This window comes from Notolabrus celidotus, chromosome 14 (genome assembly GCF_009762535.1).
Source record: "Notolabrus celidotus isolate fNotCel1 chromosome 14, fNotCel1.pri, whole genome shotgun sequence".
Classification (NCBI taxonomy): Eukaryota; Metazoa; Chordata; class Actinopteri; order Labriformes; family Labridae; genus Notolabrus; species Notolabrus celidotus.
In genome coordinates, this window is record NC_048285.1 from 21,860,001 (window position 1) to 21,879,656 (window position 19,656).

The following is a 19,656-nucleotide window of genomic DNA, read 5'->3' on the forward strand; positions in this document are numbered from 1 at the left end:
TATCCTGAATTCCTAGCCCTCTATTTTCAGTCCTTACCTCCTCCTCTCCTCACCCTTTTCTCCCATCTGTTGGAGCACAGATACAGTGAATGTGCCTCCACTTGAACCAAACTCCTGACTCAGTATTTTCTGACACACCAATTTTCACTCCCCCTAACATTTTGTACCTTCACTACAGCCCTTTATCTTCTCTCCTCCATCTCTGTTTTTTTCCCCTAGCTAAAGCTTTGACCTCCTGCCCTTAACCTCCATCTGAATCCACCACTCCTGTCCTTCACACCTCGCTCACCTCCTGTGCTCATCACCTGCTTCCTATTTCTATGCCTACCTCAACCAGCACCTCCCCTTCTCCTCCCCCCTCTTTAGGCTCTCACAGAAGCCGTGACTACACATCCATGCAGCCCTTTAGGAAGAGAAACCTTACCCTCAATACTCAGGGTGGGAACATTTGCATGACAGGCGCTGGTGGTTTGTTTCGCTGAGGGAGAAAAGGATGGATGGAGAGAGAGTTGTAGGGGAAAGTGTTGGTCTGAATTATTCATTACTGGTCTATAAGATGAACTAATGCATGAGAAACACCTGTCGTCTGTTATCTCTCCAGAGTGTGATATCTTTGTACAGTCAAAGTCACCATTTGAAGATGTCCAGCTTTTGCAGAGTCCCCTGCCTGTGTACTGCAGCACAGCTTAATACAGGCTGACTTTATCTTTACACAAGGCTCTGAATTTTAATGAAATATTAAGATTTACAAGCAAAAAACTTCCAAAACTCTATCCGGGATTAACGTGTGTGCTGCAGTGCAGGCCAAGAAGACTCTGAGGACATTAAGATAAAGCACAATAAAGCAAAACACCTGGTCTGAGTGTGTGTTCAGTAAATTGGACGGGAGTTTTTGGATGTCCTCCCACACCGTGCTGCCAGTTCTCTCTGGCTCTCTTTGGATGACTGCAGGTTGAGGTTTTCTTGATTCAGCAACAATCTGCAGTCTTGACTTGTTTGGGCAGTGAATCACCTCTGATGCATGTCCTTTTTTACAAAGTCTTGAGGCGATGAAAGAAACACACTCTCTATTGTGTTGGAATAGGTACATTTACTCAAGTGTTGCACCTTGGCATACTAGTGCTCAACATTTCAAAAACAGTAGGACAGGGATGACAAAACACTGAAAAAGTTGTAATGCTTAAAAAAGGCACTTAGATGAGTATGAAAACACAGCTAATGAGGTTGATTTGCAACAGGTTAGTAACATAGCTGGGTATAAAAGAGTATTACGGAGAGGCTGAGTCTTTTAGAAATAAAGCTGGGAAGAGGTTCACCACACTGTGAAAGACTGAATGATCAAATAGTCCAACAATTTCAGAAGCTTAATGAGTCCAAAGTTGCTTGCTTACACTTGTGCATTTTCCTTGAGAATAATTCGGAATAAATGATGCATACTTGAGGTGGTGTGATTTGTGCAGAATGATTCCTGCTTTTACTTATTTTTGATTTTAAAAAAATCTTCCGCCATAATTTTTGAAAATGTTTTGCTTGAATCCACTTCTGAGTTATGTATGAAGGACATGTTCTTAAATATACAGAACTCATGTGTTTTTACAAAGGTCATACATTTTTGGCACTTTTTGGAGGAAATAAGAAAACACTGCATGTACCAGGCTGCCAGGCTACCTGCTCTGTACTACTTTTTATTTATATATTTAATTATGTAATGCCTGCCAGTTTAACTTGCCAACAGCAGAAGATGCCTGAGACTATCAAACACCAGTATCTCATCTTTATTAATGTCTTAACACATTGAAATTTACAACCAGCGCTACTTTGATTTTTCAGAAATTACCTCATCTATGTTGATGAAAAAAACACCATCAGGGAGGTAATTAGAAACCAACAAGTGGGCATGATCTCCGTCACTCCTAGCTTGATACTATCAAAGCTGACAAGCTATTTTTTGGTAATTATGTGGAAATAAGCAACCTGCAATCCCACAACAACCTGCTTTTTTTCCCTTTTATATTTGTCACGATGAAGGCTAACTGAATAAAGCTCACAAGATTTGTCGACACAAAGAAATCCATTGCAATAGAGACTAAGTGTTGTGATGCACCACTGCTTCACTTTTGTTGTCAGTTATTTGTTAAATTTCGATGCAACCACCAGGTGAATTTCACCCTATTTGCATACATTTGCTTACTTTCCTCTTTTTTGCATTGCTGGTCAATCCAACGTCATCTTGCACAAAGACTTTCAAAATAATGTGCTCTTGGCATGCAGAGAATGGGTTTGGGTAAGTTATGTATGATGATGGACCTGTCAATCAGGCTTCGCATATGGAGATGTTATTGTTCGTGAAAAAGGTCGTCCTAGACTATTTGAGTATAGGTCTGAAAGAAGTTGAAATCGAGCCCACTGTAGAGCCCACATGTAGCCTCATTACCAGGAACATGTACCAACTAAAACATGTTAGAACTCAACAGTAGAACAAGATACAAACACACATGATAAGAGTGAGTTAATAGATGAAGCTGTATAGATGGGCAGAATTAAGTGTTGTTGTCTGATGTGATACAGAAAACCTTTTTTTGCTTATGTTTGATGAGTGTTTTCTCTGTGTTTTCCCTCATAGAAATCCTTCTCTCTGGTGTTGGAGGCTCTGGACTTCGACAACGGCACGTCAGAGTCAGGTGAGGCTGCAGTAAATGTGATAACATTTTCGTCTCTGATTTACCAGTAGTGGCACGGAAATCTTAAGAGTAGGATGCCAAAGGAAGAGAGACAAAGTTGTGCGTTGATGATTTAATCGTATCTCCTCTTAGATGAAATGCTGGTCTTCTTTTGTGGAAGTTTGAAGGCTGCTTAGCCCGAGTGTGTAACATAAGTTTAAGTTTTCAACCTAATCGGAGGATTTTCTCACCAGACAACCTTTGTTGTTTGTTTTTGTTTATTAGCTTGTAGCATGAGTAGATGGTGTTCACATTTTAATACTAATTAGGTAACTTCTTGAAAAAAATATAATCCAATAAACTCAACTAAGATGTGGAAAAATTAAAGTTATTTTACATTTAAGTAGAAATAAGGCAAAAAATAGGTTTAATATAGCTAAAGCCAACTTCAACCTTGCACTACAGCTAGCTTGAAGTAGCAAGATGCATGGTTAACTAATATCAGCTTTAATCACAACTAGTGGTTGCTAATATATTTTCCAGTTTTATGGTTTTACTATTCTCCACTGCTAAGATAGCAGAGCATCAGAATTAATTTCTCAAGCTTAAGACTGAGGCTGAGATTAGCTCTGACTGCCCTCTTGGGAGCTAAAGCCAGCTAGTTGTGGCACAGTTTGTTTTTCCACAGTTCAGTAGTTTCCTGGATTTTCATGTTTTTTAACATTAAGCATTTTATTGCATAACTTTTCCATGGTTAAACAGATGTCAGACTGTAAGATTCATGTCTTTACTTATCTTTAACCAAATATGTTGTTACTGGGTTGTGGCATGAATCTCTTCTTCCAATTGTTTTTCCAAGAAAAACACATCTATCGTATCTAGCTGTAAGTTTAGGTTACAACAAGCAACATTAGCCTGGAGGCAGACAATTCATGCTTGTTTACGAGTTCAACAATGTGAAACAATGTGAAAATATCCCTTGTGTCTTCATTTCAAGGCCAGAAGGTTTTTTATCCAGACCCTTTAATTTCCTGCTCGTCTCCTTTATGTTTCTCCTCATAATCAGGAAAAGCTCCATGACAGAGAATCTGAGCTGCATGCTATAAAAAGCACATCACACATGCACACACGCATACGCACACACAGACACACACACACACACACACACACACACACACACACACACACACAGAAGACAGATGTTCCCTTGCCTTCCTCATTCCTGTCATACCACAGTCTTCTCTTTCATCCCACCATCCCCAGTCATATCCAAAAGATGTCCGAGATAATGAGAAAACTGGGAGCTCACCAGAGCTGCGTCTCCTTCAGTGTTCTTGTCTCCTGTCCTCCTCCGTCCCTCCTTCCCTATGCCCTCCAGCGCTGCTCTTACATCTTGTTTGCATTATCTGTCATTTCCACCTGAGCCTCTGACAGCCCTTACATTGGGTCTAAAGCCATTCAGCTTAGCTCAGCCCAAACATGGCCGTCCTGTAGCAGTCTGAATAGACTTATCAGGCCCTGCCGCTAATCAGGAGGGATTACCGAGCCCGACCGTACTTTCTGAAACAGTCCTTGGAATCAGTGAGAAAATATGATGTCCTTCGAGCACTGACAGTATGACATTCACTGAGTTTTGATTAAATGAAATGTAGCTTGTGTTAACTTGCAGGGGCATACCTTCGTCTTGAAGGATAATTCCAGTTTATTAAATTTATGGCTACTTTATCTACTTTATTTGCTCTGTTGCTATAGACAGCAAAGAACCACAGCCTGTAAAGCTCTGATGTGTATCAGTCTTTACATAGTATTAAAATCCATCTAATTCTCTTCAAGCTATAGAACTTTATTACAATACAGTTCATGGTTATATGACATGAATATCACAGCTGTAGCTTAAAATGGTTACAATGCGTTGCTAAGGCTATTTGGTTATGTGTACATGTATTCCAGCTTCTAAGGACACCTGGCCTTGTTTTAACTGCTTTAGGGAATATTTTTTTTCTCCACACAGATAGTTGTAATGTTTTTCGTTCATGCTACCCTGCACGCTGTGCCATAAATAGCCTTGATATTACATTATAAACTGTAAAATCAACAGTGATGCCAGCCACGTCCTTTTGGACTTCTCGTTGGTAGCAAGGGAAACTTTACCATTTATCACAGGAGCAATCCTTTCTGTCTACCGCTCATCTCAACTCAACTCAACTCAACTTTATTTATATAGCACCTTTCATACATAAAAACATGCAGCCCAAAGTGCTTCACAGAATAACAGAGAGACAGAAAACAACAGCAATGGTAAAGGCATAAAAGGCATGATTATAAATAAAATACTGTAAAATTAATAAAATAATTAAAAGTGGAAAGAAAAGTAAAAAATAAGGTAGCGTTAACAAGATCAGGTGAATACAAGAAATAAATAGATAAATAAATAAATAAATAAGATAAATATATGTTAAAGCAATGATTCAAATGATAATGGTGAGAATAATAATAATAAGATAAAATAATAATGTTCAAATGCTGCTGCCCAAGCCACACATTTCGGTTTGTCTGTTTATCAGTATAGCCACGATAGGCACAAAAGTTACCAGAACTGTGCAAGGACATGTCAGAAAATATAAGAGTGAATGTAGCTGGACATCTGTTAATAAATAAAGCGGTTTCCTCAAAATTGAAGGTGAATTTCTTTCAAAACAACTTCCATTGGTAGCAGTAGCACCCCTGAGAATAGGGTGGATAGTTTTTTTTTTTGGAAGAGGCAAAAGTTGTAAACTGAGAGTATTAAATCATAGACAATCCTGTCAGTGGGAAATCAGATTTGAAGAAGTTTCAGAGAAATGTTGAGGAATTGATAAGAACAGAATACTTGTTTTGAACTAAAAATGCATCGTGCACTTTTGCATTTTCACAAGTTTGTTAAAGCTCCTGTGAATAACTTGCGATGGACCTGATTTTAGCTCCTCCTGTGCAAAAAGCAGTATCTCTTCTCTTTGGCCCATACATGTGTAACAAAAAATCTTCTTTCTTTTACCAGATAAAGGTATCCGTCATTGAGAGTCTATGCCCTGGATGCTGTATAGGCAGCATGCAGTTCATCACTTGTGAAACCTATCCCTTGCAGCAGTTTAAAAAAAAAACGGCTGTGTAGAAATAATCAATCCTTATGCTGATGGTCTCATTTGCTTTTGGAGGTCATAAGAGTTATCAAAGTGGATATCAGCCTGTTTCATAACCAGCTAAAACTTATCATAGGAGCTTTCAAGTGGGTTTTCTTGACCTCAAAGGCTTACAGAGATAATTTTTTGGAAGGTTTTGAAGTTCTGCATTGCTAGGAATAGTCATCTACCATGCACAACAATGCAAGTGCATGCCAGTGGGCACAGGATATTTAAAAAAGAGTGCACCCACTCATAAAACTTGCACTTTTGATGGCTTAAAACTCCAAACAGGTTATTTTTAACTGCACCAGATCAGTGTTGTAATAAACCAAAATTATGTTAAATTGCAGCGGTTTCATTTTGTCTGTGCTCCCCCCCTTGTTCTCATATTTATGGGGTCGTTTTTGGGTGCAGATTTGCTGCTGTGTTCAATCACATTTAAACTGTATTGACTAAGAACTCACAGCCACAAGACTGCCACCACCGCTGGAGAGAAAGGGAAGTTCAATAATAGAAGTGTTATAATCTAGACTGGCTTGTTTTTAAGATTCAAGACAAAGGTCTAGACACAGTGGGATACATTACACCCATCAGTAGGACCACATTAAAAACAAAAACTTTTCCTCACACTTATATGTGAGAGGAAAAAGAGTATCCAGTTGATCTTTTGCTTTCCATAGGTCTACTGAATTGATTTGTCCATTCAGGTGATGTTGAAATAGCAAATCACAAAGAGGGTTTCTTCTCTCCTGCAGTGTTTTCTCAACCACTGTCAAGGAGCGAGCAATTCACAGCTCGAACGCATCAGTAGGGGACAATCACCAGAGGCCAGAGAGAGATTTAAGTGTGTTTGCCACCTGCAGAAACAATCCCTGTGTGACTCCTGCTTAGCTGTTGTTTGCTTTTCTTGAAGACACAGCTCAGGGCTTCTTGTTGCCTCTGTCGTCTGATATTCTCCATCGCTCTCTCTCCTTCTACTCACTCTTGCTCGCTTGTTATCGTGCTGTATCATCTAATCACATCAGAGAGGAAATCAAACTCTGTTATACACCTTCCCTGCTGTGCTGCCTGCTAATCCGGTTATTTTTCTCCACTTACCTCTCTACTGATGCTCTTTTCATCTAGCAGAGGAATAGTGATGATGAAATTAGCCCTTTGACATGCTAGAGTCATAATGATAATGAAAAACCCACAATGCACTGCAGACGCCTGATGTACGTTTGTAAAAATTGACTTTCAGATGCGAATAAAGGTAGAGAACATGAAGTGAAGAAACTGGATGGCATTGCATTGCGTGTCCACTCGGTTCTTACTATGCTTTCAAAATACTCACTCACACAGATAGAGACACACACTGGCAAGAACACACACACACACACACACACACACACACACACACACACACAGACACACATAGACTCACACTGGCCGATATGTGCCCCTGTTTTCATTCCTTTGTGTAAAACCAGTGATCTCATCTCTCCATCAGGCAGTTTGTTATGTGTATGTGCACTAATAGCTGTCTCCCTTCCTCTTTGGTTCTGTGTGCGTCTGTCTGTCTCACACACACACATACACACACACACACTTATACACTGTACGACCTCTCTCTATCTATTGCTGACATACCTCCAACAAGACTTCCTTTTCTAGGTTACTATCTCACAATCTTCCCCTTTATCCTCACCACAATCACATACATTGGGACACACAAATATTCTGACATATACACACACACATATTCTGGGTTCTTTGTGTGTGTTAATACCCTGTCAGAGGAGATTATGAGCGAGTTGGGGCTGCCAGTGCCTCTGGGAAATCCCCTCCGGGGGTCAGGAGCAGCAGCCACTGCCCCGAGGCCTTGTCTGGTCCTCTCTGCTGTTCATGCTGCTCTCTCTCTTCTCTGCAGACCCCAGACCCTCTTTTTTTAGGGTCCGCTCTTGTCTCATCAGAACTAATAGTGGAGTTGTTTTTATGCTCACTCTCTGCACATGCTTGCTTTTTGGTCAAGTGGTCTGATCTTGAAGGATGCACTTAAGAAATACTGGGCTGATTAAAGGATGAGAGAGAGAGTTAGAGAAGCTCACTTAGCCAGACCCAAACAGTGAAACACTTGAAAGTGTAAATCAGGGCTTTTTATACCACATAATCTCATTTGATTGTCATGATCCAAGCTTTGCTCACATTTCCTGAACATGTTGTCGTTACACAAAGACATTTCTTGAAAGCTATTTAAAAAGACCTGCGTTTGGTAAGAGTAGCTGAAGTTTCAAGCTATACTGTTGACTGTTGATATATTTATACAAACAGCTAATCAGACAGACAAAGTTTGATAATTAAAAAAGGCTTCTGAACATCCATTTTTAGCATGTTTCATTTCTTTTTTTTTGGTGTTGTGGTCTCTTGTTTTGCTCTGTAGCTCTAGTTAAAGATTCTCTCAAGTGTTTCCTCCAGCATCAGAAGGCTTTTAAAAACCCAATCTCAGTTAGTGACTAGTCTGTGATAATTAAGCAGCTAAAAATATAGATGTTTTACTCAAGTGGCCTTAAAGACAGTGGATCTTAAAGACAAAAGTCAAAATGTCTGAAAGAGTGTCTTCCCTCCATCCTCCACAGGTCAGATGATTGAGCGAGTCCTCCTCTCCTCCATGTTGAACCCTGGGGAGCAGTGGCAGACGTACAGACACCACGGGCGCGCTCTCAGCATGGAGTATCGGCTTCGCTTCCGCTGTGACTCGAACTACTACGGTCCTTTCTGCAACAAGTTCTGCAGGGCCCGCAACGACTTCTTCGGTCACTTCAACTGCGACCCCAGCGGCTCCAAAGTCTGCATGGAGGGCTGGACTGGACCAGAGTGCGAAGAGGGTAAGAGATAAAGAGATCTGACGGGTGTTAGAGAACACTAAATCATTAAACTTGTATACAGTTATGGAAATCTATTTGTCAGTATAAAAATAGCTCCATCATTCAAAAGAAGAGTTGGAGTGACAGATTTAAAAGTGGACTATATAGCGGGCCACATACCTGTATTTCTGAGGCAGATACCAGTGGTTCTGCAGCACGTTACCAGTGTGCCACTACTAATTTGGTGTCTTTATTGACAATATAAATGCAATATAGTGATGTAAGCAAAGGAAAATATATTCTCTTGTATGTCTTTCATGTGTATTCAAAGTATGGCTGCAGAAGAAGGAGTGAAGGTAGTAGAAATCATTACAGTGGATTAAAAAATAGCAAAAATGTTGAAGAAATAGCTTCACAGAAAAATCTACACTATTATAAAACATACCGAAATTAAATTAAATCAGTAGAGTAATGGAAGCAGGTCAAGAAAAGAAAATATTGTCAAATGAATCTCAAGACATAATTTGTGCCAGACACAAGATAGAGAAATAAAACTATAATGTCACAACAAGTGTTGTTTACATAACATGAAGTTAAGAACATGCAAAACCACCCAGGATGTTCTTTCATTTATCTACCTGCTTGGCTCCTCATTTCCTGTAACTCAATTTGTATTTGTTGCCAGAAAACATCACACTAAAAGTTGAATCCAGGCCACTGATGAGAAGAATTTGAGAGTGGTGTTTCTTTCCGTTTATTTCTCCAGGATCTCTGGAAGGGGGTTTCTAACAAAGTTTTCCATGACACTTCTCTTGTTGTCTATCGTTGGCGTCTTGAGCTCTTTTGAAAACAAAGCACAGTTAAAATAAACTTCACCCACACCAAAGTGTCATCAGCCTTAGTTTGTAGATGTGTTGTCGCCATCAACCAGCTCCTTTACTTTTTAAAAGTCAGCCACAGAAAGGCTCTCACTTGTGTCAACAAACAAAATGCAGAAACAAACATTTACCCATTACATGAGCGAACTCTTATTGGTCAGTAAATACAGTTAGCTTCAGTGCACATTGTGTGTGCGTAATGGGGGGGATTATCCACCGTCTGTCTGTGACTCATCAGCTGGATGACCTCACTGTGCGACCTCGGAGCGCTGCCATCATGTCGCAGTGGTAAAAGTGAATGGAGGAAACCAGGCTGGAAACCATGGGAACCCTGAAGGACACACGCGTTGCTAGTTTACGGACATCCTCACTTCATCTGACTTCCTTCTCAGTAGGTCGTTGATTGGAGAAGCAGGAAGTTTGAAAAATTAACCAGGGGTCCCTCTTTTACCCCCTGCAGGTATATGACAGTGATGAAGTTCAGGGACTTTTCAGTCATGGGATCCCTGAACGGAACATTTTTGGAGAGATAACTTATGAAGAAAAAGAGCTCATCATGGGAAAATGAGCTGAATACTGAAGTGAAAGTCAGACGACACATATTTTATCGGTCCTCAAACATTTTCAAGCTTTGTGTAGTTAAGAATAACTTTATGAATGGTCTATATTTCACAATTATATGTTATATATAATTGGTAATAACTGGGTTTTAAACAAGTCAGCTGTTTTGATTTAGGCAATTAAAGGGATGCATTTTTGACACTCAACTGAAAGTCATTCATGTTCCACAGTTTCCAAGTCTCTGACAGCTCTCTTTGTGTGTGATTTTTCTATTTTGTTCACAGCAATGTGTAAGCAGGGGTGTCATCAGGTCCATGGTTCCTGTACTGTCCCTGGTGAATGCAAGTAAGCAAAAACATTTCAGAAAACTTAAATTGTTTTATTGTAGGCACTAATTTTCAACACGAATATAACAGTGTACAACATTAAATGACATACGATTTAGATTCAACCCATCAGTCACTACCAGATTAAAGCAGGATTTAGCAGTGCACTACATGAAGCTAGAATAAAATATTGATAGCATGTTGTTTTTGAACCTAAGCCTGGATTAGATGTCTGGAAACTCAGAGTTCTAAAATCCTGCAGCAGTAGGCAGGTGCCTGGAGGTTTGCCTGCACAGGGGTGCTATTTCCACCATAATATCCCTGCCGTCACAAACAGAGCAATTGGAGGTAAAAGCTGCATAAAGCCTGTGAGATTTTGTAGTTGTTGTAAATATACACATTTTCAGTCTAGCTTTGTTGTAAAAGAGAACTACCTTGGGAAAGTTAAAACTAGTGCAACACTTATACATTCATACAAGTAAACAAACATAACATCAAACCCCCTAAAAGAAAAGTCTAAGCTCAGTTGATGTATTACTGAAGTAAAAACAACAGTTTCACCACGAAGCAGGTTCAAAACAGCTATAAATCCTCCAAATGTGTGACTGTCTTTTCACTTTGATTTTATGTGCAGGTGTCATTATGGCTGGAAGGGCCCTCTGTGTGACCAGTGTGTGACATTCCCGGGCTGTGTGTACGGAAGCTGCGCCGAGCCCTGGCAGTGTGTGTGCGACGTTAACTGGGGAGGACTGCTGTGTGACAAAGGTCAGATAATGTGAAAGGCTGTAGACAACCTGGATGTATTGATATGGGGCTATTAGCTTGTGTGTGTGTGTGTGCAAACATAATTATACTGTTGTGTGAATTAGGGCTTTCAAACTCACATTGCCCCAGAGACACATGACCTCATTTAATGTTTCAGATGAAGAAATATAGTCATATGCAACAAACAACAGAGCTCACAGTTAAACTTTTAATGCAGTAAAAATGTCTTAAAAACCTGGTAGAAAATAAAAGATGTCTTAGTCATGCAAAAATTCTTCTTACTTCCATTCTTCTTCCCTCATGGCTTGTTAGATGTGTATTTTTTCATATGTTTTCTTTTTTACAGTGAATCCAAAAGTATTACAAAATAAAATTTTCTTTAAACTTCATAGAATAGAGACATCAATCAATCGCTGAACCAAATGTAGTTAATATCCACACACTTGGTTTTTGTTGCCTCTGGTCTTAAAAAACGTCATATTTGTCCCCCCCAAATGATGTGTTACTGTTTTCTTATTAGCATTTATTACAAAAAACTTTCTCCATGAGTAAAACTCTCCAAGTAGAGGACCGTGTCATCTGCATATTGCTGAAGGCGTGTATTGTGAGTCCCTGTGTGTGACAGAGCGAAACATTGTTTGCGCAGTATATTTGTTCATCAGACGTTGCTTCACACACCTTCCCAGGCTTTATCCTCTGATCTTCTGTGATGAGATAAGACGTAGCTCCCTCAGGGCTTTGTTTTTTTTTTTACTTATCCCACCACTCTGTGGAAAAGTGCTTTGACATTATCCCAGAATACAAACCACACATCTTCCACCGTAGTCCCAGTGTGGGAGCTGGGATCTGGGAGCCAAACGAGAGCCCAAGGGACACTGCATTGTGCAGAGGAAAGGTGATAGCCTTGGGTAAGGTGAATGTGAGCCGTGCTGGGCTGGATGCTCTAAGCTAGGTGGGGTCTTTAGCAGTTTCTGTGTATTTAGTAAAGGTTCTGTAAAAAGCTGTAGAGAGACAAAGAAACTGTGAGCGAGGAGATCGTTAAAGGAAGCAAAGCTTTAATCAGCCTGAACACTGGAGACAACATGGCCTGCAGCTATATTGGCCTGCACAGTCAGCACACTGAGCCAACCTGGAGACACTTCAGCCTCTGTGCTCTGTGTCTGTGTACAAGTGTGTGTGTGTGTTGAAAACTGCTGTGCTCTGATCTGAAACAAAGTCAAACTGAAGTTAGCCTTGACCCTTCTGCATCCTCATTTCTTTAACACCCTCTTCACTTTGTTTTTCTGCTGTTTTGTCCTAAAAAAAAATAAAGCTTTAACTGTCTTTTTTAATGGTTGCAGATCTCAACTACTGTGGCACCCACCAGCCCTGCAGGAATGGTGGGACCTGCACCAACACAGAGCCAAACGAGTACCAGTGTGAGTGCCAGGAGGGTTTTAAAGGACGAAACTGCGACATAGGTGAGTGTTCACTCCATAGAACCTGACCCACTAAAAAATCAAGACTTGATCAAAACCTGGTATTTTCATGGAGCATTTATAGCAAAAATGCTAAATTGTCTTCTTCTTCTTTTTTTTTCACCCCGCTTATTTTTTGTCTCTTGTCAGTGGAACACGCATGTTTGTCATTCCCATGTATGAACAAAGCTACCTGTGTAGAGGACCCAACCGGCTTCAGCTGCATCTGTCCTGATGGCTGGACCGGACCGACCTGCGCTGAAGGTGACTGTCAACCCGTCACACACTCAAACACATCTCACACACCTAAGACTCTGATCTGAGGGGCTGAGGAGTGTGAGATTAACTGTGATTGGTTGTTATTGGAGCAAAGCCAGTGAGTGACTCCTCTAATCAATCCAGCAGAGGAAGCAAAATTAGTCTGAACACAAACAGTATCAGCTGTAATCAGTGGTCTGTCTCGCCCTCTGTCTGGCTCTTTGTGTGTGTGTGTGTGTGTGTGTGTGTGTGTGTGTGTGTGTGTGTGTGTGTGTGTGTGTGTGTGTGTGTGTGTGTGTGTGTGTGTGTCTGTGTGTGTGTGTGTGTGTGTGTGTCCATAGCCCAAAAAGGTGGAGCATCTATAATTAGCTTAGTTTATTTCAAAAGAGACAAAACTTTGGGCCCGTCATTGTTTCAATGAATCAAGTGTTCATTGTGTAGTGTCCATACAATCTGATACATCCAGGCTTTGTCTTAATTCAACTACTTTTATTTGAATTTTTAAAAGTGTGTTCGATTTAGTGAGTGTATGATTGAGCAAGTTGCGTGAGAGAAATTAAAAATTTCTAGTTGTAGCTCAGTTGTTAGAGTTGGTACCATATGTTAATTGTTGAGCACACAGAAAATACAGAACCAAACTAAACAATACTTATATTTCAAAGCAATGCAATTTACTCACGTGCCTCTAATAACTGTAGAGGTTCAGGAGAAGAGACAGAGTTAGTCCACTTTTTACAGCAAAGGTGAAAAAATAGAACCATCACTCAAATGCATCCTGTATATGAACACTGCTGCATTGTTCGACCCTCTCTCTCCGTGTGTGTTCACTGTAAAAATTAAAGTTGTTTGGCTCTCGGCTAATGAATGTGATATTATCAGATTTTGTTTGCTCTGTGAGGAAACTGAGACCAAAAAACAACACTTGTGTTTACATCAGGACTGACCTCTTGGCTTTTGTCCTCATTACTTGCAGTTTCTTGTTCAGTCAATGACGTTTGTCCTTAAAAGTATGCATCTACTCACTCCAAAGACCCTTCTATACACAATGAACTAGTGACATCAGCTGCTCTTAACGAAAGTAATGCACAGCTGAAATAATAACATGTGGCTGTAAGTGTTGGGGAGAAAGCTTATTCTGAGTCTGCAGGTGCAGTAGGCTTATATTATACCACATCACTTACTGCTGAGCTTTAAATATTCATTCACAGATGGTAATTCAGATTTCAAATAACATCACGGCTAAAATTCATCTGTGTTTACCTTTGGATCACGGCATTCAGTCTGTATTTGAATGCTCTTAATTCACTGTTGGTTCACAGCAGTAATCAGATGTCTCAACTGTCATGTAAACAAGAAAATCGGTTTCTGTTATCAGAGTAAGAGAGGTGAGAAACATTGTTAGACACAGCTAGAAAATTGCTGTGTTGGATACACAAACAGCAGTGGAATAATATCATTGAAGTCCACTGCTATTGTGCAGCATAGGATTCCCGCTGTGCACTGATAAAGCTTTATGGATGAACTCATTATCACACATAATTCTTGTTGAGACATTAAAGACTAATTAAAAAGCAGATGTTGCTGGTGGGGCTTGTAATAACTTACATCTACAATTATAAGTATTTATATTTGCTTACGCTTGCTTCAACCATCCACTGTAGTAAAGAGTCAAAGTACAATAGTCACACAATAGTTTCTGCATGTTGCATTTTACATATCACTCATTTAAAATGCTGCATAGATTTATTTTAAGTGCGTTAAAATGCAAAACAGCAGCGCCATTAAAAGGTTATTAGAAAATGAGTTACTTTAGATGCTTTAATACGTTTCACTTTACTCAATACATACAATGTTGACTTGTAATACTTCATTAACTTTAATGGTATGCTATGAGTATTAAAGGCATTTATTTGTGAAGATGTGTATAGGTAGAATTAATGCATAATAGGTTTTCACTTACAGTATATTTATGTAACATCAAGGATGTTTTATGACTGTTAGTATAGTAAATTGTTATTGAGTGCGTATAATTAAACATTATTAAATGACTTCATAATGTACCATAGATGTGAGTTTAACAGAAAGTGTTATTACAGGGTTTTGTGAAAGTGCACGACTCAATATTTGAGTCACAGAAAATCACTCAAATTCAAAGAACTGTATCCATCCATTAAGATGTTGATTAGTGTGAATAGTACCAGTCCAAACACAATACATAGCTGGGCAGACTAAAAACAGAGCAGACAACATATGTGTAAAGCCTCAAATACACTTATTAAAGTCACCTGTAATAGTAAATGCATTGAGGAGGGATGAAAGCATTTACATCTTCATAATAATCCATTATAAGTATAACCGCTTGAACTAAAGTCACAGAAGCCGAGCTATCCTGACTTTTAACTGCAGGTCTGAGTCAAGCTCAGGAACACTTCCTCATATAACTCCCACAATTCCACGCCTTTAAACTGAGTAATCTCTGATGGCATAATTTGAGTATATTTCACACTTTTTCAAAGCTCCTCATCAACCGTTGAAGACATAATCCTACTTTCCTACAGCACATTATCAAGCAAAAGCAGTTGGAGGGATGTTCCAATGGAATGCGCTTATTTTGACACAGTTTGATGGTAATTACATCCCTGGTACACACACACACAGTGTAATACTGTCTCACAGCAACACTCACACCTTGTAAGATATCTGCCTCCCATGTGTTGAAGCTTGGACAAAGGTCAAACGTGTTGTTGGCTCCAGTTTAACAACTGAGCTGTCACAACAGTCTGTCTGTGGCTTGATCATCATGTGGACTGTGTGCTTATGTGCACTGTGTGTATGTGTGTGAGTGAAACTTGTGTCTGCAGCTCGTGACGAGTGTTTGTGTGCAGGTAGGATTGGATCACACCGGTCATGCTCTGTCAGAGCTGTGTGTGTCAACAAGCTGCGTTCCACATCCTCTGCTTTCACCTCCATTAGGATCAAGTGCAGGCTGGACACTGAAATGCAAACAACAAGAAGCATTTTCTTAAAAAGAGAGAGAGTGTAAGAGAAGAGGGACAAACATAGGAATAAAGAAAGAGTTTATTTTCGCTCTTGTTATTTGTCCCTGACTTGATTAACAGTCTGGGAGGCGGTCTATCTCTGTCCCTGTGTGTGTTGTGGGGGGCTCTCTGGGGAATACACAGTGAGAAGATTGTCAGGCTTGCAGGGAATGACAACCATAACCACAACACAGCTCTGCTTTCAGAACAGATTTATATATATAACCGATATTAATTAAAGGCTTTCTGTTTGTTATGAATTCTCAGTCTAGTTTTGGCTGCGTGTTATTGCTCGGGGTTGGAGTCGGGGTCGGGAGGATGGAAAACGCTTGTTGTGCAGGGTTAGGTAAATGAAAAAGGTTATGAGAGAGACTGAGTTATGGGAAAATGAGAAAAGTTATGATGCTACACAAATATGGCACATGTAATAGGAAGTTATGCATGGTTGACCCCTGAAATGAGAGCTCTTTCGTGGCTGTTTGCATGCTTTTTCCTCCAATCACTCTCTGTCTTTATCTGTTTTTAATTCCTTTTCAGAGGCGTGGAACCAGGCGTGGCTGCTCCATTTTTCCGTTCTATTTCTCTCCTTCTCTCCCCCTATCATTATTTACTTTATTTAAATTCCCTCGCCCTCCCTTCTCTCAGGAAAAGGTTTGAGGTGTCACCCGTGTTCGTGCAGCAGATGATCGTATTTATCACTGTTTGCACAGAAACCGGAGCAGCAGAAAAGAGACTAAAAACACGCTACCGCCAAAGCATCCGCATACCAATGCTTTACTCCAGATCACACGTGTCCACATGATGGCACACACACATATTGTCTCGTTGATATTCACACACACATTCCCATTACACAGATCAGTAGTTCAGATGCAGTGTTTTCTCTCCTCTCTTCCCAGCGGTGAGGCAGTGTGATCGGAGCCCCTGTGGACGTGGAGCAACGTGTGAGGAGACTCCTGGAGGTTACCGCTGTGTCTGCCCGCCAGGGTGGACTGGACGCACGTGCCAGCTGGGTCAGTGGGTCAGAATTAATTAAATACTTATGTTGTACATATGTACGTACTACAAATACATGAAAGAGGTCACTGTAGCTGAATAATAGAAGTCTGCTAGGCCTTTTCTTCTTCTTAGGGTATGCTTGAATATCTCATAAAACAATATTGAGATTCTGCTCTTTACCACTGAAGCATAAAACACTAAATCGACTAGAACTCTTTTATCCAATTTGGTAACAGTGAAGAACACAATTTCAGTTGCACACAATGTCGGAACCTGTTGGCAATTTTGCCTCACAATGCATGTGATATATGCCTCTGGGAATGGATGCCAACTAATCCCAGTGTACCCAGTGTAGCGTTCAATAACTCCCAGCTAAAACGTCCTATTCCATGTGACATTAACATCTGCAACGTTAACGCTGTCATTTCTGGCCTATCACATCCTTCAGAATAGCGCCTGTTAATCTGTTTCAAAAAATGCTCATTAGACAGTACACTACACAGAGGCTTCACCCTGGAGCACTACAGCCCCAATAAGGAATCTATTTCCTCGTGAATTACAATTTATGGGTCTTAAATTTGCCAAAATAACATCTCATGATAATCTGTAAAAAGTAAAGACACAAACTTTGTCAGGTCTGACCTTGAGAGGAGAGGAAAACAATTTTTTTAATGTTTTTTTTTTTTTAAATTGAGGTGGGATCGATCATTTCTGATGCATCCCAGGTAGTCAGGAAATCTTACGGTTCGTAGCTGCACTTCCATAAAGATATCTATTTATAGAAATCAATAAATGGTCGTCATATTACCACCAATAGAAGTTGGGAAGTGGGTACGTCGGTATGCATGATTCAGTCTGCTTTTGCGCTCCACACAGGCTGTTTTTCCTGCATTCACCAAAGCCTCCTGATCAGTGCATTCTACTCACACTACAAACAGAGACTAATACACTCCTTATGCTACAAATCTAGTCCCCTTCGTACAGATTCTACTTCTTTATGTAGACTCTATAGATAGAGATTAATTTACAATTGGTCATTTGGTAAATTTTGACCACTTTTTCAGAAAATGTAGACCCTCAAATTCCCATTTCCCACGTTCTTTTTGTGCACGTTTGCTTCAAAATTGAGGTTGAAAGTTAATTCTTAATCTCAAAAATAGCAGGTCACAAACCATTTACCTACTTTCCTCTTTTTCTAATTAGCAGCTTTCTACTTTTTTGCAGTTCAGTGATTGAACAGTAGTTTAATAATGTTATAGTTAATGCTGCATGCACTTGAGAGAAATTATGTTTTCAATATTTTAAGGCAGATTTCCTCGACCCTGTCGAAGTAAAACAAAAGTAATCTAACTTGAACCAACTTACTTTCTCAACCACTTAAGAAACTAAACCGCAAAACACTAAAGCAATACGCAGTGTTAAAGATGGAGGGCTAAGACCATTATTCAAATGATTCACTTAATGAAAAGACAACAAGTAGGAGCAAAACTATTGCTTCTAGTTTAATGAAACATTTTAAGGACACTAGGGCGATTAAGTCAACAATAAAGGATCTCTGGCAGTTTAAATTAGCACACACTTCATCAGAGATGCAAGATTCATCAAGGGTGAAACTACTCGATTAACTCAAAGTGAAAATGCTCGGAAATAATGTGAACGAGTTTAACAAGCTTTGTGGCAAATACACTGAAAGTTGTGACTCAGCTCATTTGTGGAGACATGCACTTTAACAATTGATCAAAGAAACACAAGTTCTAAATATACACCTGTGGAAAATTAAGAACTGACTCACAAGCTGGTGCAAAGAGATTTTATCTGAGGGTCTTTGTTTAATGCTTTAAAGTTAAGATTACTGGATTGTTTTGTTAAGTGATGATATTTCATTATGAGAGCACATCAGTACAGTACAGTAGATTATATTGTGTTTTTTCAACGGTAGAACGTGAAATTCATCCTCTCCAAAAAATCTATTTATAGGATTTCTAGCACTGATCCTCAATCAACCTGAGCGTTCATGCACAACTGGTTTCAAATGCCTCCTTTCAACAAACAACATGTGATAATTTGTTCCGTTTGAAATAAAATATGCACCTAAAACAAAATTAGAGAGAGGAAGAAGAGTAATGCAGCATGTTAATTCTCCATCTGCCCATATTGACTGAGAATCAGTATTCTCTAAATGCACTGTCACGTCCCTTTGGGCTGCAGTCACTTATATTGACGAGTGAACTACCAGAGGGGTCTTGTGTTGGATACAACAGCAGAGGGGGAAAATGTATAGGTTCAGGTCACATACACCCACACACACACACACTGAGGACATTCTATACGCACGTACAGAGACGGCTTGGGGGGTTATTAAGTAAAAACTGAGACATATTTCAGGATGACAGCTTCTCCTGCTCCTCTGTGTTACAGCGATATGTCACTCTGACACTTGATAATCCCCCATAGTTCCACATCACAGGTCAGTACCTCACAGTCTCTCACATACACACACATACACACACTCGTCCACTCAGTGTTCAAACACAGGAGATAAAACTCTTTATAGCCGGAGCCGAGAGGCAGAGCATCCATGCTTTAAATAGTGAAAGGCAATTATACTTTCTATCAGTTTCACTATTTTATTAGCCAACTTCTGTCCCCACATTTTCTCTCATGGTGGGCAGAATCCTCAGGCTTTTCGCAGAGATAACACCCACCCATG

General features: G+C 39.9%; 1 protein-coding gene across 1 annotated transcript in view; it reads left to right on the forward strand.

Annotated features, from left to right (window-relative positions):
• Positions 1-19,656, forward strand: part of LOC117824825 (protein jagged-1b) — a 54,668-nt gene that overhangs the window by 30,318 nt on the left and 4,694 nt on the right. The window contains exons 3-9 of the mRNA XM_034700297.1: positions 2,624-2,681; positions 8,437-8,685; positions 10,388-10,448; positions 11,064-11,194; positions 12,535-12,654; positions 12,802-12,915; positions 16,847-16,960. Coding sequence (XP_034556188.1) covers positions 2,624-2,681; positions 8,437-8,685; positions 10,388-10,448; positions 11,064-11,194; positions 12,535-12,654; positions 12,802-12,915; positions 16,847-16,960 — 847 coding nt within the window. The remainder of the gene's footprint in view (positions 1-2,623; positions 2,682-8,436; positions 8,686-10,387; positions 10,449-11,063; positions 11,195-12,534; positions 12,655-12,801; positions 12,916-16,846; positions 16,961-19,656) is intronic.